At 33.7% G+C, this 27,958-nt stretch overlaps 1 protein-coding gene across 4 annotated transcripts; it reads right to left on the reverse strand.

Annotated features, from left to right (window-relative positions):
* Nucleotides 1-487: 487 nt before the first annotated feature.
* LOC129927761 (galactocerebrosidase-like) lies at nt 488-26,387 on the reverse strand. 4 transcript variants are annotated; one of them, XM_056038517.1, is made up of 19 exons: nt 26,269-26,387; nt 25,058-25,331; nt 22,466-22,534; nt 21,553-21,616; nt 20,653-20,741; nt 20,360-20,524; nt 18,016-18,054; nt 17,542-17,669; nt 16,260-16,377; nt 15,639-15,676; nt 12,694-12,818; nt 10,889-11,028; nt 10,589-10,678; nt 10,190-10,279; nt 8,017-8,158; nt 7,108-7,279; nt 4,692-4,858; nt 4,009-4,082; nt 488-1,984 (listed from the first exon to the last, which is right to left on the reverse strand). In XM_056038517.1, the coding sequence occupies exons 2-19, from the start codon at nt 25,319-25,321 to the stop codon at nt 1,796-1,798; spliced, it is 2,163 nt and encodes a 720-aa protein (XP_055894492.1). In that variant the 5' UTR covers nt 25,322-25,331; nt 26,269-26,387; the 3' UTR covers nt 488-1,795. The 4 variants fall into 4 exon arrangements, with proteins under 4 accessions (XP_055894492.1, XP_055894560.1, XP_055894726.1 ...); XM_056038585.1 differs by having other exon boundaries at nt 26,258-26,340; XM_056038751.1 differs by lacking the exon at nt 26,269-26,387 and adding an exon at nt 26,153-26,175.
* Nucleotides 26,388-27,958: the final 1,571 nt, after the last annotated feature.

Genomic DNA, 27,958 nt, shown 5'->3' on the forward strand with positions numbered 1-27,958 from the left:
ATCTTTAAGTAGGAGAATCACAGATGAGCGAGTCCATGTTTTGACTTTCATATATAGTTTTATGGATTCTCAAAGGTTAACATTTTTCTTTAAAGTAAACTATTTTGTATTCGACATACATCCAAGCTTGTGCAAGTTGTGTGCCAGACAAAAGAAATGTTTGCTTTACATGTTTCAGATGTACCTTCAGAGTTGAAGATAATATAATTCCTGGTATAAACCTCCTGCAGGATGACCAGGATGGCAGCAGGCAGAGTATGAATTCCAATTGACAGTAGAATCAAGCAGCTTTCCAATATTTATGTTCCAAGTTGATATGATCAAAGTTGATGCTTCCATAGTGCATTTTCAAGAAAGAAAATGTAAATGACTTCTGGAGACATATCTATGTGGAACATTTAAGTTTAAAAAAAAGTAAAGATAGGCTTACGGTTGATCATAATAAGTGCGGTTGATCATAATAAGTGCGAGAAGAAACAAACAATAATTAAATTTAAGAATCTATATTTATTTATCACGAAACTAAAACACAAACAGATATGTAAGCATAAATAAATAAAAATGTAAAAAAAAATCAACAGTGCAACAACTTGTATTTTTCGTTACATTTGTAAAATAATATAGAAAGTACAATAGACTTACATATAGGAACCCACTCACTGGAACAAAGACCATGGGGTTTTCTACATACATGTGTTTTGTATTTTTATTAAACAGTTGTAAAGTAAATCTTAATATTGTATAATAATAAGGCAAATTATAAGTTATTGTTTGCTAGACTATTACTTATTAGAGTCTCGATTTATTTGAATATTAATAAGATCAGTGAAAGAGTCTCACTTTATTAGAGTATCTTTGTGGTTTAACAAAAATTAAAATAAAAAAAAGATTATTTACATTTGTGTTCTGAAGGAAAAAATTCAATAATATTATGGAGGAAATTGATAATATTTTGAAGGAAATGATTTGAAATTTTAGACACTGTCATACATACTTCAGATAGGGGTTTAAACACATGCAGTTTTTCCTTAATGGTGAACCAGAAACATGATGCCATTAAAAAAAAAATACACATTTTTATGAACTCAAATGTATAAATCATTTTATAAAATAATTTACATTGTATAATAATCTTTTCAAATAACTTATATTTTATAACTATTTCATCTAATACAATTAAGTGATTTTAAACAATGTCCCTAAAGATTATGCAGACATCTTGTTTTCTTAACATTAGGAAAGATTGCAATCTAAATGGTAATAAACTGATACCAGAAAATGAAAATCACTGATTACAATATACTGGTATATATGTTTATATATAGATAATCACTTAATGCAACTTCATTAGAAAAATGTTTAATATATACAGAATGGAATGTTCTTATGCATTTGAACAAAACTAACTACAGCCAAACCTAATTGTATCGGATTTCATAAGAATAAATTGTTCAATATTTTCATAGTATTGACATAACCATCATAAGAAAATCAGCTTTACAATTTTCATGTCTCACAGTACTTCTCTCCCAGATATTCATTCATGTTAGCTTTAATTCTTACAGTCCTAAGTTAAGTTAGACCTTAAGGTGTTAAGAATAGGTGAGATCTCAATGCTATTTATCTGTGTTGTACAGTAAAAAAAGTATTCAAAATTTTAACCAGTGTTTGTATTTAGAATTTTATTAAACCTAATAAATTTCCATAAAAAAATAGTAGAGTTTGGCAGTGACAGTACAAAGATTATAAAAAGTGAGACTTTGATAGAAATAAATTAAGCTATACTAATTATTTACTATTTTACAAGCATTGTATATTTTCCCATAATTTTCAAGCCACTTGCCGCTGACTCTAATAAGAGATTATCAAAATCAGCCAAGCCATAGCTGTCTGTGCCAATAGCTGCAAAGCCAGATGCTGGAGAGGTGGGAATTGTTGCATTGAATAATATAACTCCATCCAAAGCTCCAAGTGCACTTGCACCCTGAAAAAAAAAATTACAAATAATGTTTTAATCCTGGTGGTGACAAAGATGGGGGGTAGTGGTGTGTGTGTTCAGCCAATGCAAATTGCCCCAAGCGAGCGGTTGAGTTGTGACGATCAGCCGAGTCGAGTGACAACATGGCGGTTCTGGAAGGATTGGTGTTATGAATATAACTCACGGGTTCACAAGAGATGTGGTCATTTGATTAACCAGAAGAGTCGAGCGATGTTCCGTCCGATTCTAGAAGGCCATTAGGGACCCTATATAAAGAGCGAAGGTATCAGAGTCAGTCATAACTTCCCAATCTACAATTCAGTACGTTACGATAGAGTTCAACAAGGTACGGCTAAGCCAGCAGAGTTCTTGCTACAACAGTACAGAGTTGATAAAGCAGTTCAGATATCCATGACAGAACATTGTACAGTCAGTGTTAAGTGTTGCCAATTGTACAGTATTGGCTGTGATTTGTTGGTTGTCAAGCTCTTTAAGTTGATAGTGTCGTGTGGTGCAGTTGCAGAGAGCCTGAATAGTGAGATTCGTTACAATAGGTACATTTCAATAGCATATCACAGATTTGATAATTGAAAGATTTCTTCTAAGAAGAAATAATTTGATTTTAAAGTGATATGTTTATAATATATTTTTTGAGTAAGTCAATGCAGACTATGCTCATTGAATCTTTGTTCTAGCTCAATTTAATAACACTATATAAAAAACTACAGGATAAAAAGAACTGCTTTAGCAAAAGTGAAAACTGTTTAATCTATGCTCTTGATAAATGTATGTTGGCCATCTCTCATTACCATATAGAAGAGTGCTCACTATGCAGGTGTTGTACACTAGCATTTTGGTTACTGTGGTCAGTTTGTTTTTTAGAGAGTTTTTCCATTGCTGTAGAAGCTTTTTCAATTCTTTTTGTCACCTCAATGTCTAACTTTAGGTTGCTGGCAATAGATCATCCCAGGTAGTTAAATTCCTGAACAGCCATAAGGGTGTGATATCCAATGGTAGGTATTTCTGAGATGTCTTGTGACAGAATTTCAACGATGGCTAACTGCCATTAACTAAATAGTATGTAGAAGCGTGGTCGAGAGGCCAAGTGCGCTTGAACTTGGCTTGGCTTGGCTACCTAGAAGGGGGCTCGAGGTTCGACACCCGACTCGGGCAGAGTTGTATTTACTGAGCGCCCAAAGGCAGCACGGAAAACCAATTCCTAGATACCCCCTCCCCCCCCACCGGTCCACAAATGAGATTGGACCAAAAGCGCTCTGAGCATGCTATAAGCATGAAAGTAGCGCTATATAAAAGCTATAATCTCTCTCTCTCTCTAGAGTCTCTTTGTTATGGCTTTGAGTCGAGCAAGTTAAAAAGTCTTTTTTTATCTGAACTACTGTGGATATTTACATTTTCTTCCACGGATTTAAAGGTGGCTGGTGAGTACTTTCCAGCAATATTTAGATCTATATCTATTTATACTACAACTAACTGAATAACATCCAGCACAAATACTTTATTATACATACAATGAAGAAATAAAATATACTCCTTCAACAAATACTGAAGGATGAAAAATGAAATATCACACTTTATTTTTGTATGATGATTTACTTTTATACTTAATGATGACTAATGACTCTTCAAAAAACTTCTTGAAGTCATCTTCCTTTCTTTATCCTTTGCTTTCAAAATTCCCTTTTTCAAAAAGAACTCTTATTTTAAAAAAATTCACTTACATATTGTAGACCAACATATAATGATCAAATGTGCTATGTTACAGATTTCATTTGTTTCTTTTAAATTGAATAAGGCACTAGTTGCCATAGCGCTAACTTAGATGTTAAAGAAAGGAGCTAATGGCATGAGCTGAGATTTTGTCCCTTTTTAACCTATTATGTGTCTATAACTATGGTAAAAATCAAATTGGAGAAAAAAATAATTAAGACTAAAATTAACTGCCCGACCTAAAACATTCATTGACTGACATAAAAAATTTAGTGACTAACATAAAACATTCATTTACTGACCTGAACTAACAAAGACAAAGTGTGCCATCCAGCTGAAATTTGAACTGAACCTTGTTGAGTGATCTTGGTTCTAGCTATAGATTACATAATAAATATAAATTATTCTTGGTGAAATATTAGATACTAAAAATATGGCACATGTCAGACTCTTAGTTTTGAAGACCAGCAGTTTCCTACTAAGCCACTGTGTCTACAGTATAAATTTTAATTAGTAAATTTATTTCAATAATTCAGTTTTTTGGATGACTAATATCAGATTCTCAAGAAAAATTTTATTATACACATGTTAGTGCACACTTATTGCAAAAGATTAAGGCTGAATGATAAGGATGATCTAAGAATTCAGAATCTTGAGAATGAGTGCTAAAGAATATGATTAGGGTTAAAATATGGCAAAGTATACAATACTAGAATAAAAAATGAGTTGGACAAACTATTCATAATTTGGCTTTAGGGTATGACAAATTGAGAATGCAAACAGGATTGCCAGAAGAGAAAATATAAGATGACTGGACAATGTAAAATCTCCTAAACCAATAAATAATGACTAGTTTCTGACTTAAATGACTGAAGAACTTTGCTTTTTGACATCTCCATGATGCAAAAGGGTCAGAATATGATGAGAATTATTTCATAATAAGCCATTTATATTAAATGTATATAATCTGTCTTTGTTTACTTACCGAAATCATTACTAAGTTGATATGCACCACTTTGAAGAACATATAGATAAATGCCTTGAGCTTTGAAGGCATCACATCCGCCTTGATCCACTCTGGCAGCTACAAAAACTCCACTAGTAGAATTTAAGGTGGGGATACGGAAATTAATTTCCACAAAAATATCAGACCTAAGAAATAAAAGAATTTCTATTGTATTAACATCAAAAATAAAGTTAAGTAACTAAATATATTACAAAATGCATTTTCTAGTGTGTGGCAAATCTTGAAATCGGAAAGGTTAATTTAGCCCATTGCAATGACTAAGCTGTTTTATTGAGTTTAACCTTTTATGTTAGAGATATTTTAAATACAGAATACTTAAATGTGTAATAATTAGGTAAATTTAGGCTATCATTAACATTTTATATTTCAGATTATGAAATTGACCTGCAACAGTGATAACAAAGCCAAATAGATAAAATCTATGACTCTGCCCTCAATTCGTAATAAAAGCATATTTAAATAGCGAACAATGTATTATATTTTTATAAAGTCTTACATATTAGCACAAAAGTCTGAGTTTCTATTACATAACTTTTTACACAAAAAAATATTCAGTTTCTATACACAAGGTGTCCCAAAAGTAGGTTTACAGGTTTACCAGCCCAATCTACAGAGTCTAGTGTTTGTTTTTTTTTACATATTATACTACATAAACTAGTATTTGTTTATCAATCCTACTACTGATACTAATGCTTATATTTACTTGTTACACTATTTGCTATTGTTTACAACAGATACTAGTATTTGTTAATCTATTGTATCTTTCATCATTTCATGCCTCTTTCTAACTAAATACATTGTAATAAGAATTAAAGTAACACTGTAGAGAAACCTAAAACAAGGCTTTATTAAGCTAGAAAGACACATCAACTGATGAAAGATACTTAGATAATAACACATTAAATCACTGTTGTAAACACATTCTCACAATGTTACACCAACATAAACAAGTATCAATTATTTCACCATAAGATAGCTATCATGGTCACCATTAACATAGATATAACAAAATATAAAGTAAAAAGTTCACATTACCATACATAATAAAAAAAAATTACAATCAGCAAGGAAAAAGCTGTTCATGTAAATTAGATTTATACTCTGAGCAATGTTTTATATTGGTATTACTAAGCGTAATAAAAACCACAGTTGGAGTAAGACAAGGCTGCCTACTTTCACCAACACTTTTCAATTTCTTCCTTGAAAGGATAATGGAAGATGCTCTCGAGGGCTATGAAGTTACTGTAAGCATTGGAGGAAGAAGAATTACATTGATGGCCTAGCAGGAACAGAAGAAGCTGACTTGGTGATGCGCATTGACAAGACTTCCGCAGCATATGGCATGCAAATAAATGCCAAAAAAAAAAAGCAAATTATGACCAATAGCTAACAGGGCTTTAAAAGGGGTATCAGTATTGGAGGTGAAAAGCTGACTAGTGTTAGCAGCTTCAAGTACCTCAGATGAGGGAACGAAACCTGAACTACGGGCCCGAATAGCACAGTCCACAGCAGCCCTGTCAAAACTTAAAATAATATGGAAAGACAAAGGCTTAGCCCTCGGCACCAAAATCAGACTGACGAGCTCCCCAGTCATGGACACATTTTAATATGCTTGTGAGTCTTGGATGCTGATTGCAGAGCTAGAGAGGAGGATCCTAGCAATGGAATTGAGATGCTGCAGAAGGATCCTAGGTATCACATTCAAAGACCGCATCACAAACCAAGAGATAATAGACAGGGTTACTGCAGCGATTGGACTCCATGATGACCTGCTAACTATCGTAAAAAAATGCAAGCTTAAAATCTATGGCCATATTACAATATCTTAGGAGCTCGCAAAGACCTTCCTTCAGTGAACAGTACCAGGAAAAAGAAGAGGAGGCAGAAAGAGAAAGCGATGGAAGGACAACATAAAAGAATGGGCAGGCCTGCCATTGAAAGAGGTTCTAACTAAGGCAAAAGACAGGAATGGAGAAAGACAGTCAATGAGTCTTGCATGGTGCCCCAACGGTCTAATAGACTAAGGGATAGGTAAAGGTAAAGCAAGTTAGGATGGCTGCCTGGTCGTGCGGTTTGCGCGCTGGACTGTCGTTCGGACTTATCGATGGTCCCGGGTTCAAACCCTGCCCGCTCCCATCCCCCGCCGTCCTGCGGGAGGTTTGGACTAGGAAGTAATTATCTTCAACTCTGAAGGAACATCCGAAATAAGTAAAACATTTTACAAACATATCAAACATACCATATAAAAGGTAGTTTAATAACTGTAAAGTGACTTTTGAGCCAACCTGTACATCAACATCTATAACAAGTCTTTCTGTAAAGATTGCTAACCTGCGTTTTCTATTATGTCTTGGATTTTATAGTAAACACTTACCAAGTATAGGAACCAACAACACTAATTGATTTGTTGTGCAGATCAGAATCACACCAGGCCACTGGATTCTCTAAAACCATTTGTCTAATAAACTTTGTTTGACCATCACTAAGTACTTCATAAGAGCCTGTCTGCTGGGCAAGATTGAATGGTTCCTGGTACAGGGGATAACCTTAACAAACATAGAAACAGTTTTATAAACAGTTCTAAAAAGCTTTACATAGTATTAAAGATAGTAATAAAATTTGCATTACAAATTATGTCAGAAGGGAAGATCTAGAACTAATTCTGTTTCTCAAATTATGGGTGCAAAGGCATTCCATTTAAGTTTCAAGGGACAAAAAAGTATTTTCATTGTAATCATAATGCTTTTATGATTCTCTATAAACACTGAACAAATTAATGTAGCTAACTCAAGAGCCTGTAGCAGTCCTGCCCTCCTACTGGAAACCTGGTTATATTTAACTGTACAAATGTAATGTAGTCAGACTTCTGGGACATATAATCCATAAAGTCAATGGACAAAACTTAATGAAAGTAAAGTTTCAAACAAAAACTTAAGTAGCTGTGCTAAGAATACAAGGCTATTGTGGATCTTTCTGGAAATATACAAGTCATGATGAGATCAAAAGAGGAGTTTGGTTCATTTTGAGAATAGAATGTTCTTTCAAGTATTTCAAGAGAAACTATTGTGCCTGATTAAATCTTAAGGTATTTGTAAAAGCTAAATCTTAAAAAAATTTTACTGCCATAACCAATCATTTCAATCATTTTCAACAAGCATTTATAGCAACTAATGTATAAATCTGTTAGCATAATTTTAGGAAATTGTTTTTAAAATGTATAACTACAACAACTAATCAGTAAAGTTGTCTGTTGATTTCATTGCATCCCAACAAAAATATATACCTTCAAAATCATCAAGATAAGGCAAAGGAAATGGTTGGGAGGGAGGTGGGACAGGATATGATCCTTTTTGTCCAGTAGATATCGTGGTCAGTGTGTAGACTTCATCAAGTCCTAACTTGAGAACTGCTTGGCCAGACACAAACTGTGAAAGATGTAATGTGATCATATGGATATATTGAGCATCTATATTTGTATATATAAATATCATCACCATCTGTCCCTTGACTTTTATCATGGGGGTGCATTGACAGTTCTCCTAACCAAATCCCTACACTTAACCCAGTCAGCAGCTGTTATAATCATGCAGATAGAATATCTAATGGCTAAGCCTATAAACAAATTTTATATTGTTTAATTCTACATATCCAATATTTGATTAATATGCCTATAAACCTCATTAAATGAAATTATCATTTGTACATACAGAATATTATGAGTAGGTCTAAAATCTAGGCTATGTCAAGTTAAAATTAACAATTGTTATTTAAATTATACAAATGGATGAAAAAAAAAAGTATTTCGTCTTGAATCCAAGTAAAACGATTTTCAAAATAGGATTTTCAGAAGGCATTGGTTCCTTGTTTGTGATAAGCACCTGACACCCAGATAAATTGGTGGTTAGAAAATCTTGACATTATCTGTTGGAAGCAGGACGTTTTGGCGCCGCCGTTTTGGCGCGAAGGTCGTTTAGGCGCGAGCCGTTTTGGCGACGGGACGTTTTGGCGCGAAATACATTATGTACGTTTATTGTATTATTTCTTTTAAAAGAATTATTCATATCTATGTTTTGCATGAGTGTTTGTGTTAAGACATATTTTTCACGTATAAATGTAAATGTGTGTTTGTTTTTCACATCATTTTCTATAATAAACATTTTGGCTTGTGTATGTGTGTTTATTAAGAGGCACACTTTTATTTTCAAAAAAGTTTTTTATGATATTACTTTAAAATCAAAAACAAAATGAAACGATGATAGACTAAAAATTGTTGTTTATATTGGTTTATTGGTTTATTTAATAACTGTATGGTATCTCCAACTATACATACCAAACACTTGCTAATATAAGTAAAAATATAATACATCTACCATGTTTCTCAAAATACTGTAAGTTAAGTATACATAGACACCATGGTTATTTGCCTAAGTCGCTGGAATTCAAGGGTTCATTAAAAAAAAAGCTACGTGCTTATTAAATTATCGTCAAATGATATCTCGCGCCAAAACGTCCCGTCGCCAAAACAGCTCGAACCAAAACGTCCCGTCGCCAAAACGGCGAGGCCAAAAAGGCGGCGCCAAAACGTCACGTACCGTTATCTGTAAGGTCTTAAAAAGAAGGAGGCATGGTGGCTGAGCAGTAAAGCGCTTGGCTTTTGGACCAGGGGTCCCGAATTAGAATCCTGGTGAAGACTGGGACTTTTAATTTCGGGATCTTTGGGTGCTTCTGAGTCCACCCAGCTCTCATGGGTACCTGACATTAGTTGGGGAAAAGTAAAGGCGGTTGGTCGTTGTTCTGACCACATGACACCCTCATAAACTGTAGGTCACAGAAACAGATGACCTTTACATCATCTGCCCTATAGACCACAAGGACTGAAACGGGAAATTTATTTACTTAAAAAGAAACTTTACCTACTTTCCATATAACAAGTATAAATTAAATCATCATTCGATACATATTTTTTTTTTTCTGATAGTTATTTAGTAGTTATTATATTCCAATTTTCATTTGGCACGCACAAACACATGCCTCAATTTTTTAATGAGTATCACTTTTTGCCTCATTAACTGCACACATATTTTAACTTTAATTTATATTTAATGTGTTTTTAACAACAAAGATAGCTAAAAATAAATGTGCTAGAAGGCTAAGAAATGTTTATTGTTTATTTATTATTGTTTATTTCAAGTAAAAAGCTTTAAAGATGAATCCAATTATGGTTATAAAAGTAGCCCTTTTTTAGCTCATTTAATCAATTTAGAGAAGAGTCTTAACCTTATAAAAACCTTTATTTAGAGCTGCATTCATTTTGAAAGAGTTCTTCCTCCTCCAGATAAAAAAAATGTTTTTTTTAATACAAAATTCAAGAATAGTCATAAAAAGTTTCATTTCTTTTTTAGTCTTTGTTTTACCTTGATACTAATAACACAGATTTTATGAAAGAACTTACTCACCTTCAACTGTCCCAGGGACTGAAACATTATGTCAGGTTGGCCATTAAACCCTAACTTACTGTACCAGACATTCATGCTTGTTAGTCTAGCCTAAGGATATCAAAGTAAACACTTGTGACAATTATGTTAATCCAGATAGGCCTACAACAATATTAGTAATATTTAGTTAGCATTCATTATACTAAATGTACAACCCAGAGTTGCTATGAAGTTTATATGTTAGTTAATAAACATGGATAGACAAGGTACAAAACAATAGCCTAAATAAAAGACAAATATTCAAACATAATAAAATTTCTGATTTCATGTCAGTAATTATATTTTATATTTCTGCAATGACAGTCTAATTTCTACATTACAAATTGTGTTAAACAGAGGAATCCAATTAAATATACTTACAAAACTTCCTTTAAGATTTAAAGTTACAAGTTGTGGGTGAACATCATACCAGGGTAAACCAGGACGTATACAGATAGAGTGGTCATGAGTCTGAAACACAAATAAAGTGATCAAGGTGTGTTTGAAAAACATTTTCAAGAAGCTGTGGGTCAGTTTGACTTGGAGGTATGTCTTACATAACAGGTAGGTTTATCTGCCTGACAAATGTGCTTTAAAGATCTGACTTTTATAATCAAACATGCTGAAAGTTTTTTAAACTAATCTCTGGTAAGGTATATTTTGATACAGGTTTCAACTCACCATGGTTTCAATAACAATGGTCAGATCAGTTCCATCAGGGCTGACCAATCCAACATAAGACCCACCTTGTGGTAATTTTCCTACGCCACTGTCATGCTTTAAATATCTCCAACCAATAGAAGTAAACTGAGTTGTATGAGCTGAGAAAGAAAAACGAAAATATGTATCATACCTGTGACTCAAAATGTTATAAACTACAATTAATCATTTATTCTGTGTTACTATTTTCAGTCAAGGTATTAGTAAATAGTATGTTATTTTTCAACCTTTTACGAATTCAGATTATAATATACACAAAAATAATTTTCCACAGCAAGAAACACTTAAAGGATATGTAAGAAGACTTGGGAGATCACATCAAACATTTTTTCAATTTCAAAACAAACAATATGCTCATCTTAGATACAAGACACATTAATATCTTAAGTCAAGACCACTAAAAGCATTTGGCAGAATCAACATTTCTAGATAGTAAAAACAACCCCTTATTCGTAAAGATCTAGTTTCTATAGAGAAAAGAAATTTGTTAGCATGCATAACAAGATGAACACATGGACGTAATTATTTTGTTTTGAAAGAATTACTGTAATTTAAAAGATAAGAAGATAGATCAGTTGTCCATAGGGGAATTAAAAAGATGAACACATGGACGTAATTATTTTGTTTTGAAAGAATTACTGTAATTTTAAAGATGAGAAGATAGATCAGTTATCCATAGCGGAATAAAAAAGTTGAAACAAAACTTAGATATTTATGTGTCTCCTTCCTACTACTATATGTTCACAGCACTTTGGAAGTGCGCTTCTTTAAATATATAAATATAGATATGCTATAAATAATGATAAATATAGATATGCTATAAATGAAAGATAGATATGCTATAAATGAAAGATAGATATGCTATAAATAATGATAACTATAGATATGCTATGAATGAAAGATAGATATGCTATAAATAAAATGCTATAAATGAAAGATAGATATGCTATAAATAATGATAAATATAGATATGCTATAAATGAAAGATAGATATGCTATAAATGAAAGATAGATATGCTATAAATAAAATGCTATAAATGAAAGATAGATATGCTATAAATAATGATAAATATAGATATGCTATAAATGAAAGATAGATATGCTATAAATAAAATGCTATAAATGAAAGATAGATATGCTATAAATAATGATAAATATAGATATGCTATAAATGAAAGATAGATATGCTATAAATAAAATGTTATAAATGAAAGATAGATATGCTATAAATAAAATGCTATAAATGAAAGATAGATATGCTATAAATAATGATAAATATAGATATGCTATAAATGAAAGATAGATATGCTATAAATAAAATGCTATAAATGAAAGATAGATATGCTATAAATAAAATGCTATAAATGAAAGATAGATATGCTATAAATAATGATAAATATAGATATGCTATAAATGAAAGATAGATATGCTATAAATAAAATGCTATAAATGAAAGATAGATATGCTATAAATAAAATGCTATAAATGAAAGATAGATATGCTATAAATAATGATAAATATAGATATGCTATAAATGAAAGATAGATATGCTATAAATAAAATGCTATAAATGAAAGATAGATATGCTATAAATAATGATAAATATAGATATGCTATAAATAAAATGCTATAAATGAAAGATAGATATGCTATAAATAAAATGCTATAAATGAAAGATAGATATAGATATGCTAAAAATAAAAGATAGATATAGATGTGCTATAAATAAAAAATAGATATAGATATGCTATAAATGAAAGACTTGCCTGTTATCCATATGGGAGTGCTAACATTATAGTTGCCTGACCAAGGTTCTACTGCAGTCATAAGTCCATCTCTGTAGAATGGCAGTCCATAGTAGTAACTTCCAATCAGATTCCATGATATTGTTCTACAAATATACAAGTCAATTTAAGACATAGTACAAACAAATTTAATTGTCAAAAACAAAATTATTTTTATTGCACAAACTAAAATTTTAAGTAAAAGACAAATCACAGTTGGAAACATATGAAAATATAAATTAATGACAATAAAAATATTAACAGCTTTTGGGGCTCTCATGCATCTGCTTAAGTTTCAAAATGAGAATATTGAAGGTTTTTAAGAACTACCATGCCACAACCAAGGTATTCAATAAATCCTTGGATTATTCAGTACTTTCAAAAGAATTGTTAAAACTGTTTCATCAAACGGTAGCTGCTAAATCTTTCTTCACTCTGATTACTATGACAGCACTTACAACTGGGTTGGAAACATGTTTAAGATTCAAGTAGAGTAAATGTAATCATGTATGATCTGAATATTTTTATTCATTAACTTCTTCTTCTTCTTCTAGCCAGCTTTATTGCTGCTGAGCTGTGAGCTCTTTTGCAGACTGTGCCAAGGAGAAAAAGTGTGCTGTTTTCTTCAGTTGTTCAGCACTGCCATAGAGGGTGTTGGTTATGTTAGGCTGTAGTGGAAGTAGGGTCTGCCTAAGGTGGATTAGGAAGGGGCATTCAAAGAGGATATGTTTTAAGGTTTCATAAGGGTGGGGGCAGTGTCTGCAAAGGGGGCGTTGTGTGGAGTTTATTTTGTTCAGATGGTAATTTAATAGAGGTGTGTGTCCTGTTCTTAGTTGGAAGATTGTAGATTGTTCTTTGCGGGGGAGGAAGTTAATACTGTCCAGTTTGTTAGGCATAGTCATTTCTTTGTACATGGCTCTGCCTGTGTTTCTTGATGCCCATTGGTTGAGCCACTCCTCTTTGTGATTGTTGACTAACATTGACCTTAGGGTCAGGTAGCTTACAGGTCTGTCTGGTTGTTCCATAGCTGAACCTGCCTTTGATAGCTTATCTGCATTTTCATTTCCCATGATGCCAATTTGTCCAGGGATCCACTGTAGTGTGATATTGATATTTAATTTTGAAATCATCTGGTGGATTATCACAATTAGTGTTGTCAACTCTCTTGGGCCGTTTGAGGTGTTGCTGTTAAGTGCTAGCAGAGTGGATTGGGAGTCTGTAAAGACAACAATATCTGATGGTGATTGCACTCCTTCATATAATTTGTTTTCCACTGTCTGTAACGCTATGGTGATTGCCTCAATTTCGGCTTGAAAGTTTGAGCAGTAATCGCCACAGGGTGCACTTATTTCAAAGTGTTTATTTTTGGGGAAGACCAGGAAGGCACCAAGACCAGCATTGATGGTAGCTTTGAAGGCCGATCCGTCGGTATATATATGGATAGCTGTTTTTGGGTAGCTTTCAATTGTTCTGAGCGTGCCTACTTTGAGCTCCAGTGGATTTGAATCTTTTGTTAAGGTGTTATTTAGTAAATGTGTTTTAATGGTGGGTTGTCTGTAGTTTAGTCCGGGCATTATGTTTGAAAATCTGGTAATTTTTTCTCTGTTATTGGGTAGGTGGTGTTTTAGGGCTAGTTCGTCAGTAAGTTGAATCAGAGTTCTTTGCTTTTTTTGGTTGTTTTTCCTATTTCTCTGTGTTAGTAGTTTATTTGGATGATCGTCCTCCAACCTTCTGTATCTCTCAATAGCTTCTAATGCTGCTCTGTTGCGCCTTAACTTAAGAGGTTCAATATTGGAGTCTATTTCACAGGCTGCTGTGGGAGAAGTTCTCATACCTCCACTAATTAGATGCAAGGCTTGGTTTTGGATTGTGTCTAATGATGATTGATAGGGTTTTGTTGGCGGCTACTTGTATGGAGAGACAGTTATCCATTACAGATCTGACGTATCCAGTGTATAACTGTCATAAGGTTTTCTTTTCAGCTACCCAGGATGTTCCTGCTAGGTGTTTTATAATGTTAAACCTTTTCTTTTAAATCTGCCATTAAGTGTTTTAGAGACAGTCTTTGGTCTAATTTTACACCAAGATATGTTGGATTTTCTTCTTTATTTATTGGCTGTGAGTCTATTTCAAAAGACCTACTTTTTTCAGTGTCAGAGCAGAAGCTCATTTTAACATCCATAATTTGATTAACTCAAAATCTGAAAAAGGCTTAAAGCACAAAAACTGTCTTCACATGCAGCATCTTTTATTGAAGACAGTTTTAACATTTTTCCTGAAATCCCTAGACTTTAGTAAGTTTTTTTTTTAAATAAATGACTTACAAAATAGCAAGTAAACTGCTTTACTATCACATAACATAGCAAACAAATTGCTTTACTATCTTGCAAAAGAGCAAATAAATTGCTACATTATCAAAGTAAGTGGAATGCTACTTAGCTTTCTATTCATTATTAAAAACCAGATATTTGTCCCAAATCTTCTTTTTTTCGGCATTCATCATTAAATTGTGGGCAGAGTGGCTGAGCACTTGGCTTCCAAACCAAGGGTCCTGGGTTCAAATGTCAGTGAAGACTGTTTTTTTTTTATTTTTAATCCCGTAGTCCACCCAACTCTAATAGGTACCTGACTTAAGTTGGGAAAAGTAAAGGCGGTTGGTCATTGTGCTGGCCACATGACATCCTGTTCATCAACTGTTGGCCAAAGAAACAGATGACCTTAACATCATCTGCCCAATAGATGGCAAGGTCTATAATGGCTTAAATACAATGCTTATGCGACCATAACTTAAGCAACAATATTTTCTAACCAGGCCTTAGTTTGACCTCTCCTGGACTTAATCTATATTTAAACTTATGAAGACATAAGTAACAGAGATATCTGTTAAATTGCAAAGATAAATAGCTGTTAAAATAATTATAACTTACGAAGACATATAGCCATTGACATAATTTTGATTCAAAATCTGGGGATAAAATATTTTTGTTAAATGCATATTTGCTATAAGAAACAAATAAAATAACAATAAAACCAATAAGAATATTCAAATATTTGAATCACAACAATAAAATCATGCACATATATAATATATATATATATAATATACTAGTATATAAAACTAGTATTATGAATAGAACCAACAAACTGAACCAGTCTAATCCCCTACAAAGCATCCCTTTTTATATTTTCTTTTACAAGTGTATATAGTTATATATATTAAAAGTCCTCAGAGCTTCCTTCAGGGAACCATACTTGGAAGAGAAAAGAAGAGGCAGAGAACAGAGAAAGCGATGGCAACATAAAAGAATGCACAGGCCTGCCATTGAAAGAGATTTTATACAAGGCAAAAGACGAAGAGGAATGGAGAAAGAAGCCAACAGATCTTGTGTCCAACAGACTAAGGCAGGGATAGGTGAAGGTAATATATCTATTTGTTTTCATTTATGCATTTTTCATTTAGTTAAATATAAGTATTATTCAATTATAGAAAAGACTAAAAAAATGATTTTTATTTTAATCAGTATGTCATGTTGTTATAAAGTGTTTACCCTTGCCCAGCATCCTCCTCCTATTTCATCATTATATGTACTGTAATCTTCAGAAGCCCAAAGACTTTTTCCAGTATTGTAAGCATCCTGTGAATCATATGTCCCTGGATAATGGCAGCTGTGAACAGAATGACATTTTCAGAACATTTTCCAAAATGTAAATACTATATATAGTCTAAAAACACTCATAATAAAATACTTTTAAATTTTTCTTTAAAAAATCTCATTGAAGTTATTACTTGCTAGATCTTTGTATATGTTAACTTAAGTGTCTACAAACTAACAGAGCTATAAATAAAGCAAGTTGGCCAGGTCTTTCCAACCTGAACAATTGTCTCAATAGTGCAGTTTGTTACAAATTATATAGTCAGGAGATACACCTAAGGTGATTGATAGTGAAAGCACAAATATGACAACATTAATTCAGAGTGAGACTGAAGCTTTCATATGAAAAGCAATTGTTGCTAGGCTTTCAGAAAGATAACATATACAAATATAGTTCGTCCATCGTGGTTCGATGATGACCACTTTTGTCATCTAGAAGGCTGAGGGCTTTGCACTGGGCACTTTTCTTCTGCCAACACTATTCTCTTTTCCTCAGCAATTTGTGCACCAGTTTTCACAGCGGGACGGCATGAGGCTCTGTCATGTGCTTCTGTCTCCCAGGTGGCTAAGTGTATGCTGAACGCTTTCAGAGAAGCTTTCAGGGTGTCCCTAAAGCATTTTCTTTGACCGCATTGTGAGTGCTTTCCTTCCCTTAATTGGCCATACAGGAGTCATTTAGGGATGCGGCGATTATCCATCCTGCCCAATCACAGATGGGACTGCATCAGGATTGTGTGGATTAGCCCTGATTGAAAGACTTCATAAGCTGTTCTTAATCATATACAAATATGTTAAACAAGTCAAGAATACAATTATGAATGGAACTTTAGTTTATCTCCTGTTGCCTGTCAGACAAAAGTAGAGCTATCAAAGGCACTCATCTGAAAAGGTTTAAGGTCTAAAAGATTAATATTATAGAGATACATTTACTCAAGAAACAACTTGTTAAGCTGACATATACCTCTTCAAGACAACCACCCAAATATTGGCATCAAAATAAAATAGAAAGTTAACATCTAGATTTATATCTAACACAATAAGGAAATAGAAGACAATAATATTTTTAAGACAACCTTTTTCAGTGGAGTGAATTTCTGATAGCTTATGCTATCTATCATCATTAACTATGCATTTCATCATCACAAGCTTTAGGAAGCAACAAATGTAATCAACATACCCAATAGCATAAACAGCATTAGCTAATTGTCCATCATTTAAAATGTCATGAGCAATATCCCATCCTCCATCAGATGCTACAATCAAAACATTTTGAAAGCCATTTAAATCTAATGCATTTCTCAAAGTCTGCAAAGAGAAAGATGGGGTAAATTGTTTATCAAAAGCAAAAATTCCAGTAAATGTATGCAGGCCTACTAACAACTTTTCCCAATCAGCAGCTGTTCTGAGCAGGATATCAAGAGAGAGGCTGGTTGATTCTATTATGTTATCCATCCAGCTTTTCTCTGAACGACCCTTTCTTCGTGGTCCCTCCACTGTACCTTGGAGAATGATTTCTGATAGCGAGTCAAGTCTTACAATATGACCAGACTAGCTCATATTTCATTTCTTCACAGTATTGAGAAGTTCTTCTTTTTTTACCAGACATGTATAATTTTACTGTATCTATATTATAAAAGATTTAGATCATTACCTTTATGTAAGCAACATTATAGTTTCTCTCATTCCATATCTGTTGAAGATCAAATTAAAATGAGTTGTTACATTGTCTTCACACGTGTGGCTAAATAGCATTAACACCTTAGGGAATGTTCATACATGTTGTAATGACTATAGGGAGAGGGGAGGTATAAAAAATTGTTACATTTTATTACAAGGAGGGTGTCAGGACTCAGTATATTAAGATGAAAAGGCACATTCCTCATTAAAGGCACATTCCTCGTTCCATATGCTAAGACAAATTTGTACAAATGCTCCTTCTTCCCTAGTGCTATTTGAGCATGGAATGGGTTGCCTGAGCTAGCCAGGAAAACCAGTGACTTGTCAGAATTTAGGTCATCGGTTAATATGCATGACTGAATGCATTACGCGTAGGATGTAATCATCTTCTTTTTTGAAGTAATGTCTGTATCATATAAGATAAGATAAGAAGAAAAGAACCTGACATTTTGCCCCATTCTCCTCTAAAGTTAACAGGAGACCCAGACTGACCAGAACTCAGTCCTGACAGAAGGTTTTTTTTTTAGAACCCTATGGGTTTCCCAGTGGATGTCCAATGTGTCAATACTTTTCCTACCATCTTATCTTATATAATACAGACGTTACTTCAAAAAAGAAGATGATTACGTCCTACGCGTCATGCATTTAGTCATGCATATTAACCAATGACTTAAATTCTGCCAAGTCACTGGTTTTCCTGGCTAGCTCAGGCAATTTCTATCAATGATGAAAAAAGTGATTAATGATAATTAATAAGTCTTTTGTAAAATTCAAATTTTCTTGTCAAGTTACCGGGGGAAGTAGGGGGATTTAGTCTTGTTATGATTTGTTACAAAGGGGGAAAAAAAAAGGGGGGGGGGGAGGTAAAAAGTGTTATTTTGGCATAATGTAGTACTTGAGCTTTCACTTAGCTAGCAATTTATCAAGGTGGATTGAGTTCACTTTCCAATGGAGACCAGGAATTTTTATTTCAGGTTTTTAAGTGAGATTTAACTGTGAGGTTAAAGTCAGCAAGTAAATCTTCAGGCAGATATCCCCCCCCCACACCTAAATGTCCAACAAAGTGACTGTCCAGAGAGCACAGAACATGAAAGACATGCTAATGAAAGGCAATACTAATAATCATCATCATCATCATCATCATCAAACTCCATTAGAGTGAGGGCTTGAGAGGCTCAAATCCTCTCTTGCAAAAGCCCTGGACAGAAACCCTGCTGTCTTGCGTAGTGCATGAATGTCGCCATACAGGTCGAGAATTTTGGGTTTCCCAGACCTGTCGAGACGGAGATCAGCAAGTCTGGGGCAGTCAAACAGAATATGAGGCACGGTTTCCTCTTCTTCCCCGCAGCGTGGGCACCGTGAATCGAAATTTGGCCATAGCCGCGAGAAATATGAGCCAACAGGACAGTGGCCTGTCCTGCACTGTGCTATAATAGCTTGCTCAGGCCTAGACAGCCTCCACCACGGGGAAGTGCGGTCAGGGCGCCTCATTCGCTCCCAGACTCCACGGGCTTTTTGGGACTTGTCCCAGCACTCAAACCACTTTTCCATTTCTGTTTTTTGTATTATAGCCAGGGCTTGATGAAAGCTTACAGCCTGATCAGTGGGTGGAATTTGCCCTCCCTGGTGGGCCAAAGAGTCTGCGATTGTGTTGCCAGTCACACCTATGTGACTCGGTACCCACTGCATTATTACAGGGGTGCCATAGCGTTGTTTGATGTTATGTGAAGCCATGATGACAGTGTTGATATTAGGGGGCCATGGTCCGGGGCTTTGCAAAGCATGTAGTACAGATTTTGAGTCAGTGACCACAACAATCTGTGTTGCCCTCAAATGTCCCTCGCCGAGTTGAGAGTCAATGACTTTTAAGGCTTCACAGACTGCCATGGTCTCCGCATCAAAACTGCAAACACTACCACATGGTACTAATAATACTAATAATAAACAATAACCTAAATCCCATTCAAACAGAAAAGTAAAAGCTAAACTTCATCATAGTTAGAAATGAAACCCAAATTGAGTATACTATTGGAACTAAAATTGAGTATACAATTGGAACTAAAATTGAGTATACTATTGGAACTAAAATTGAGTATACTATTGGAACTAAAATTGAGTATACTATTGGAACTAAAATTGAGTATACAATTGGAACTAAAATTGAGTATACTATTGGAACTAAAATTGAGTATACTATTGGAACTAAAATTGCTTATGCAAGAAAGAGACTAAAACCACAAAGAAAAAATCAAGAGGAAACAAAATAGTAAGTAGTACATAACATGGATGGTAAGCATGTAGCAGCTATCAAATCTTACCCCGATGTAGTCTATTGTTAAATTATACATTCTTTTAGCTCCAGAAATCCATCGAATAATGTAGTCAGCTGTCAGAGAAACATTTGTATAAGGATTCTGTGTGCCTTGGCCAATCCAACCAGGAAATGCCCAAGGAAGACCATACAATTTAATATTAGGATTTCTCTGCAGAAAAAAATTAATATAATAAACAGTTTAATAACTATAGTATTTTAATTATTTTAACACATCGTGTTCATCTTATGCCACGTTTGACAATTTTAGGATGATTGGTGACATAATGCAGCAAATACCTTTTTGGCTTCAAGCATAAGCCACCATTCATATCCTCTCTCATAGTTCTCATCATTGCTGTTGTGCATGTGGGATGCTTCAGTTCCATCTGAACAAAAAAGAATTTTTGTTAACTATTAGTATGGAAAAAAATGTTTCTTTCTAGTTTAAGATGTATGCATAGAGGTGTTAGGGTTTGAAGTGTCCCAATGCCCTCACTAAAACAAAAATTCTCAGGAAGAAGGACTATTTGCATATCAAATAGTTATCTGGTGATCAAAGAAAAACTCTGGAATCTATAAAAAAAAAATTAGTTTTTACAACTATACTATTAGCATATCCAAGTATATTTTATACACTTCACTAACTATCTCTGTTGTATAGTACACACAAAAAATTGACCATCTGTGTGTATTTTATACATCACAGAAGGTCACCATTAGTATATGGTACACACATGATTTTATAAGATCGTTTCGTTTTTTTGATAAAAATGAATGAAAAGATCTGATTTCAGTGTCAATATGCACACAATGGGGGCATTTCTTGGGCCCATCAATGTTGTTTACATCTACAACAGCTAAAAGTCCTGGCATGGAGACGTACAGTACAGGATAGATCAAAATGGAGAGATGTGATAAAGCAAGCCAGAGCCCCCTCCATGGGGCTGTAGCACCACTGGGATGGATGGATCAATGTTGTTATCCCTCCCATCTTCTGACATTTTCAAATTTAAAGTATACAAGTGTTTCATCTATGTCATGAACAACACAATTCCAATCTAATATAAAAAAAATTCATATCTTGAGTTAAGTGAATAAGATCTGTTATCTCTACTCAAAAGTTAAGCTCTTAACTATATACAGTAGATGTTATACTTTGTTGAACAATATTCTTGCTAACTAGCAAGTTAAGCTTACCTGTACTCTGTGAATCTCCTCCTATTTCTACTTTAAGAATCTGTAGTGAAGCTCCAAAATTTGGCTGATATTTTAGAAATAAAATATATTGTTTAACGTTTACATAGATATTTGACCAAAATAAACAACTTAGATCATTTTTTCTTATGCTTATATGCATGTGTACTACTTTAATAAGAACCAAAAGTGCATTGACATTTTTATCTTTATTTACACTGACTGAGGATAACTACACATTATCTTAATAGTCAAGACACAGGCGATTGATATTGCACTTCTCATGCGAGTTTACAAGTATAAACAAACACTGGGTGCAAAAATCAATATAAACAAACATATTCACAACGGTATATATGCTCAATGTGATAAAGCAGGCCAGAGCCCCCTCCATGGGCTGTAGCACCACTGGGATGGATGGATCAATGTTGGATGGCTGCCTGGTCGTGCCGTTTGCATGCTGGACTGACGTTCGGATTTATCGACGGTCGAGGGTTCAAACCCTGCCCGCTCCCATCCCCCGTCGTCCTGCGGGAGGTTTAGACTAGGAAGTAAACTATCTTCAATTCTTAAGGAAGAAATAATTTACTCCTCCCCCAATGCAGTCGGATAGGAACATCTCTTTCATTTATTTCTTCCACTTTTCATATACAATCTTATTCGGTCTGCTTTATCACCTTTCATGAATGGAACACCTCAATTTAGACTCTGCACACATATTTCTGACATCATGTAAACGAGTCATAAAGGTACTAAATAAATATTTGCTTCAGTATGACAATGAATATTCTATTTTATAATCTACAATTAGTACGCACACAAAATATTTAAAAAAATTGTTACATTAGATTAGCTATCTGTCATGAAAAATCAAAATCATTGTTGATAGATAAAATACTATTTTTCTTAAATTTACCTTAAATAAATAGTCTAAGATTTCATTCCTCTGAATTTCTGGATAGTTGACAAGTAGTTTAGAAGTTGCCTGAAAAAAAAAGCACTTTATAATTAGGAATCAAAGTATTAGTTGGAAAAAGAAACTTATGTGTGTAATTTAGTATCCATCCAATTCAAAATGAAAATCAAATCATATTTTAAGTATACCAATAATTAACCATATACAATATATATTCATTTTATAAACTTCTGATTTATATTTATTTATATTTTTGCAGAGCTCTGAAAAATTTTAGATTGCCTCAATGCAAAAAAGATTCTAAACTTTTGTATTCTGTAGGCCTAAATTGTTTGGAGGTGCAGTGACTGAGTAGTAAAGTGCTTGGCTTCCAAACTGAGGGTTCCGGGTTTGAATCTTAGTGAAGACTTGGCTTTTTAATTTTGGGATATTTAGGGCACATCTGACTCCAGCCAGCTTTAATGTGTACCTGACATTAGTTGGGGAAAAAAATAAAGGTGTTGGTCACTGAGCTGGCCACATGACACCATTAAAAATACAAATATTTTTGCACTTCACTATAGCTTCAAATACTGTTAATATCATTATTAGTGTAGTGAGGTAGGAAATTTCTTCTTACTGCTCGGATAGCTACAAGACCTTTCCCCAAAATGACTTACAGGTGACTGCGCTTAAAATAATGTGGACACTGTCCATTCTGCTGGCTCTCCTTGTGGCAGCATTTACTAAATCTACTTCTTCACAACTGCAATTTTTACACCTTTTTGTGACTTGTTCAATCCTATGTGTTCTTATATGGCTGCAAGTCTTTAATCCTAATAAAGAATTGAAAAGTTTGACCTCAGCCTTCTCATATCTTGAATTTATTCTTCTGTGCCAAACCCACCACATTAGTTAAAAGTTGTTGGTTTTTTAAATCTATTTTTCATGCCAACCAAGCATTCATTGGTTAAAACTTAGTATTATCTTTGTTAACTGATGTTCAAAAAGCTAAAAATAAAGCATCATTTGATTGGCCTAAAGTGTGAAAATTGTCTACTTTCTTTCTGTTGTTTACTGAAGTAGCATAATATTCAAGTAAAATCTAGAGATTGATATTTATGGAAACTAAAGATAAAACTTCAGTCTTGGCCAAAATATTTAGGAGGATTTGACACATCTTATCAGAAACTATGGATGACAGACAACCCCAGCAAATGACCAGACAAAACAGACCTATCTTTTGTTGCTGGATTGTGTTGCTCCTGGCAACATTCATAATATTTTATGACTGAAAGAAAATAACATGGATTCAGTAGCCAACAGGACACTAACCCATTTAGAACCAGGAAAACTAGATACACAGAAAGCATTAAACTTATTATTCCAATGGCCATGATTGGCCAATCAAATATCTACAACAGGAAAGACCATTAACTCTTACTGATTGCAGTGACACTCAATGATCATCAACAACAGAGTTTTGAAATGAATATGGAATCCTACAGATGGGACACCAACAGGATTACAACTAGTTGTACCAAAAAGTAGAAATTCAGAAGTGCTTCAGGAGATACACAACAAGACTACATATAGTCACATAGAGATTAACAAGACACTTGAAAGAGTGAGATAGATTGAGGTTTTATTGGTGTCTGTAAAAACAAGATGTAGAAGATTTGTGTCTATGATGTGATATATGAGAGAAGTTGGTTTCCCGGAAGACCTTTTCTTTGGACTGCGAAGAGACAAACAAACAAGTAAATACATAACAGAGATGGGAAAGAGACTTGATGTGGTCTATGCGCCTGTGCAGGGTTGGACAAAAGACTGTAGTGGACTCATGAAAACCTGATGATAGGAGAGCAAATACTTCTAGGTTTAAAAAACATGAACTTGTTTGGTTGGAAAATCCATTGACAAAGAAAGGAATGTCACAGGAACTAAAAAAGAATTAGCAAGTCCCATATCAAATCCCTAATGTGGTATATGTGATTTAGAAGGGTGTCGGCCCAAATGCAAATCACACATGGATAGTTTGTGCATGTATTGTGAAGAGACTAAGTATGTTTATACAAACAAACAGACCGAGGAAGGGGTCAATGTTGTGAGCCTGAATCTTCCCCAGATTAGTATTTTAGAACACTTGTATAACTTCCCCTTTTTTTTTACTGGCCATGTGCTTTTTTTTTGTTTGGGTGTGTGTGTGAATAACTTTAGCAGACACACTCATGGAGAGTGTAGGAGATATTCAGTAGATTGAAGAGAGAAAATGGGATATATTGAGAAGTCATTATATTATAAATATTTATGTGAATTCATTGGGTTATTGTGAAAGTTAATTTTTCACTGCATTATCATTTGATTAAATAGGATTTAAATACTGGATCCAGTGAGGGCAGCTGTATTCAGAGAGATTGTATCAACAGGATGATTCTTGAGTTCCTTAGAACCTTAACTTAAGAAAAATTAGCAATTCCTAGAAGTAGGATTAATTCTTTTGACCTACATTTGATCTACTTTAACGCATTAAATTTCATGCTACGTACATAGCTTGAAAACTAACTAGATCTAGATTTAGACTAGGTTTTAAGTAAATACTTTTCAACTTACACCTCCACCACTGAGTCCTCCAATGCCTTCGAACTGCCTCTCCAAACCTAGCGAGTCATCGAAATTTATAGTAGATCCTTCATTTTTAAAACCTTGAGGCTGTGCTAATAAATTGCTAAGAAGGTTAACATCTGAATCTAGATCTGTGTCTATACGCATTACATTAACATTTTCCAACTGTCTCTGTAATTTTGCTGAATATATGGTAGAAAATGTTGATGAAGCGAGCACTAGCATCAAGATAGCTTTCCAAATTGATATCATTTTCTTTTAGCTAGACAAGATGATAAAATCAAGAACTTGTGAAGAATCGAGATCTAAATTAGCAATATAATGAATATAAATATAGATCTAGATCTAGCTAGATATATGTAGTACATAATATTATAATCTAGATCTACTTGTTTGTACATCTAGAATCTAAATCAACATCTAGAATCTAGATCTAGTAACAATCTAGTTTATAGATATATATATTATAGAGGTATATCTAGAATCTAGTATTTAAAATTTAATATAGACTAGTATAGTATAGTACACTGACTGTGACTGACTAGAGTCTAGAGCATTGATGATTGAATCTGATGATTGAAATAGGGAACTAGAATTAAACTATAATTGATCAAGATCTAGATTCTAAATCTAGATGTATATGTTAAATATGTACAAGTTATACTATTAAGTATATTCAATAATACATCTAAATGTCAATCTATAAACTAGTAAAGTATAACTACTAGAGTCTATACTATAGTAACTTAAACTTAATAGTAGTATAGTATAACTTGAATGAATAATCATTATAATCAATATAATGTATGTTACTGAATAATGTATGTTACTTTATATTACTTTATAATAAAAGTTTATTTGAAATATTGTTTTTATTATAATTTATATTATTATAAATATAATTAAAGATCTAGAATCTATTATCTATTATTATTAATCTATACTATAATCTATACTTACACTTACAATATAATTCAATTGAATATTACTAAATATTAGTAATATTACAATCTAGAATCTAGACTATCTAGACTCTCTCTATCATAGATTTGATAGATTTACTAGTAGACTCAATGATCATACGTAGATCTAAAGAAATATATGATCTTGATTAGATATCTATAAGACACAGATCTAGAATTCATAGATCTAGCCTAGATTTATATTTTAATTTAATTTTATATCTACCGGTGTAATACCTTGCTTGTTTCCTTGTACTTTGTTTATAAAAATAGAAATATAACTGCTGTCAGTCACATGCCAAGTAGGTCGATACATCATGTGACATCTATTTATAGTTACCTTGACCTGAAAAGAAAAGGGATGCCAAAGTTTGGGTATTGTCCCCAAATCTAGTGGTTGAAATACTCGTATCAAATCTTACCTGTCTTAACACAGCCTTGAATTGCATATCAGGTGGTTTCAACTGATAACTGACAATTTCATTATCTTTCATTATATTATCTTTAAATTATATTAATGATCAATCTAAATTTCTGAAAGTTCAAATAGTGATTATGATTACAATGAAAAATGTGTTGGTCTATATGAACAACTAACTTATTGCAGTTTGTTGTTTAATTATTTGTTTTCAGTTGACTAGAATGTATGTGTAGTGCAGATGTATAGCTTATAATAAGAAGCAATAGAATCAGTTAAATGTGACATCTCATCTGCTCCTGGAATTTATTAGTTATTAATGAATGATGAATTACAAAATGGAAAGTTTTAGTCTGTTTGGCCGTTGAGGCACAACACAACATCTGTTGACCATCTTTCTCCATTCCTTTCTGTCTTTTGCTATAGATTTTTAAAAAATGTCAATGGCAGGCCCATCCATTCTTTCATGTTGTCTTCAGATCGCTTTCTCTGACTATTCTCATTTTTTTTAAAGGCCCAGTGTTCACCGAAGGAAGGTCTTTGCGAGCCATGAGGACCTTGTGATATGGCCATAGCATGTTAGTTCGCGTTTTTTTTTTACAGTAGGCTAGTTATAAAGCTGGTCATCGTGGGGTCAAATCCTGTACTAATCCTGTACACGTCTCTTCGTTTGTGATGCGGTACACATCTTTGTATGTGATCTTTCTGTAGCATCTCAATTCCATTGTTTATAGGATCCTCCTAATTAGCGTCCAAGATTCGCAACCACATAGGCTAAGAATGTGGCCATGACCAGGGAGTGCATCACTCTAATTTTAGTGTTGAGGTTTATGCCTTGATTATCTTCTATATTGTTTTTATTTTGTATAAGTGCTTCTGTGTATTGTGCAATTCTGGCCAGTAGTTTAGGTTTGGTTCCTTCATCTGAGACACTTTAATAGTTCTGAGTTATTTAAAACTATTGACACTTGTCATCTTTTCATTTCAAATAGTATGCCTATAATGATTTCCAGGGCCGGCTTTAGGTCATTGAGGCCCTAAGCAAAGTGAATAGTGTAATAGTCATAGAGCTCTGCTATGTTTCAGATTTGATCCAAGTTTCGCCATTTCTTCTATACAAAAGATTTGTTAGGGTCCTGTGCGAGGCCTCTACCAATCGGAGGCCCTAAGCGGCTTCCTATTATAGTTTACCTATGCGGCAATGTGTTGTCCCTTTTAAAACCATGTAGGCCATTAATGGTCATAATATGATTTTTTTTCGGTATATATTTGCATACCATATTTTGTGGAAGTCTTGTCTATATGTGCATCAACCAGTCATCTAATTATTCTTCTGTCCCTGCTAGACCATCTGTGTCTTTCAATGCTTACAGTACCTTCATAGCCATCGAGAGCATCTTCCGTTAACGTTTTAAGGAAGATATTTAAAAGAGTTGGTGATTAGCTAGCCTTGTCTCGTTCTATATGTGGTTTATAGGCCTACCCAGTCCCCGATGGCTTTCTTGAAGT

The sequence above is a fragment of the Biomphalaria glabrata genome, chromosome 1 (genome assembly GCF_947242115.1).
Source record: "Biomphalaria glabrata chromosome 1, xgBioGlab47.1, whole genome shotgun sequence".
Classification (NCBI taxonomy): domain Eukaryota; kingdom Metazoa; phylum Mollusca; class Gastropoda; family Planorbidae; genus Biomphalaria; species Biomphalaria glabrata.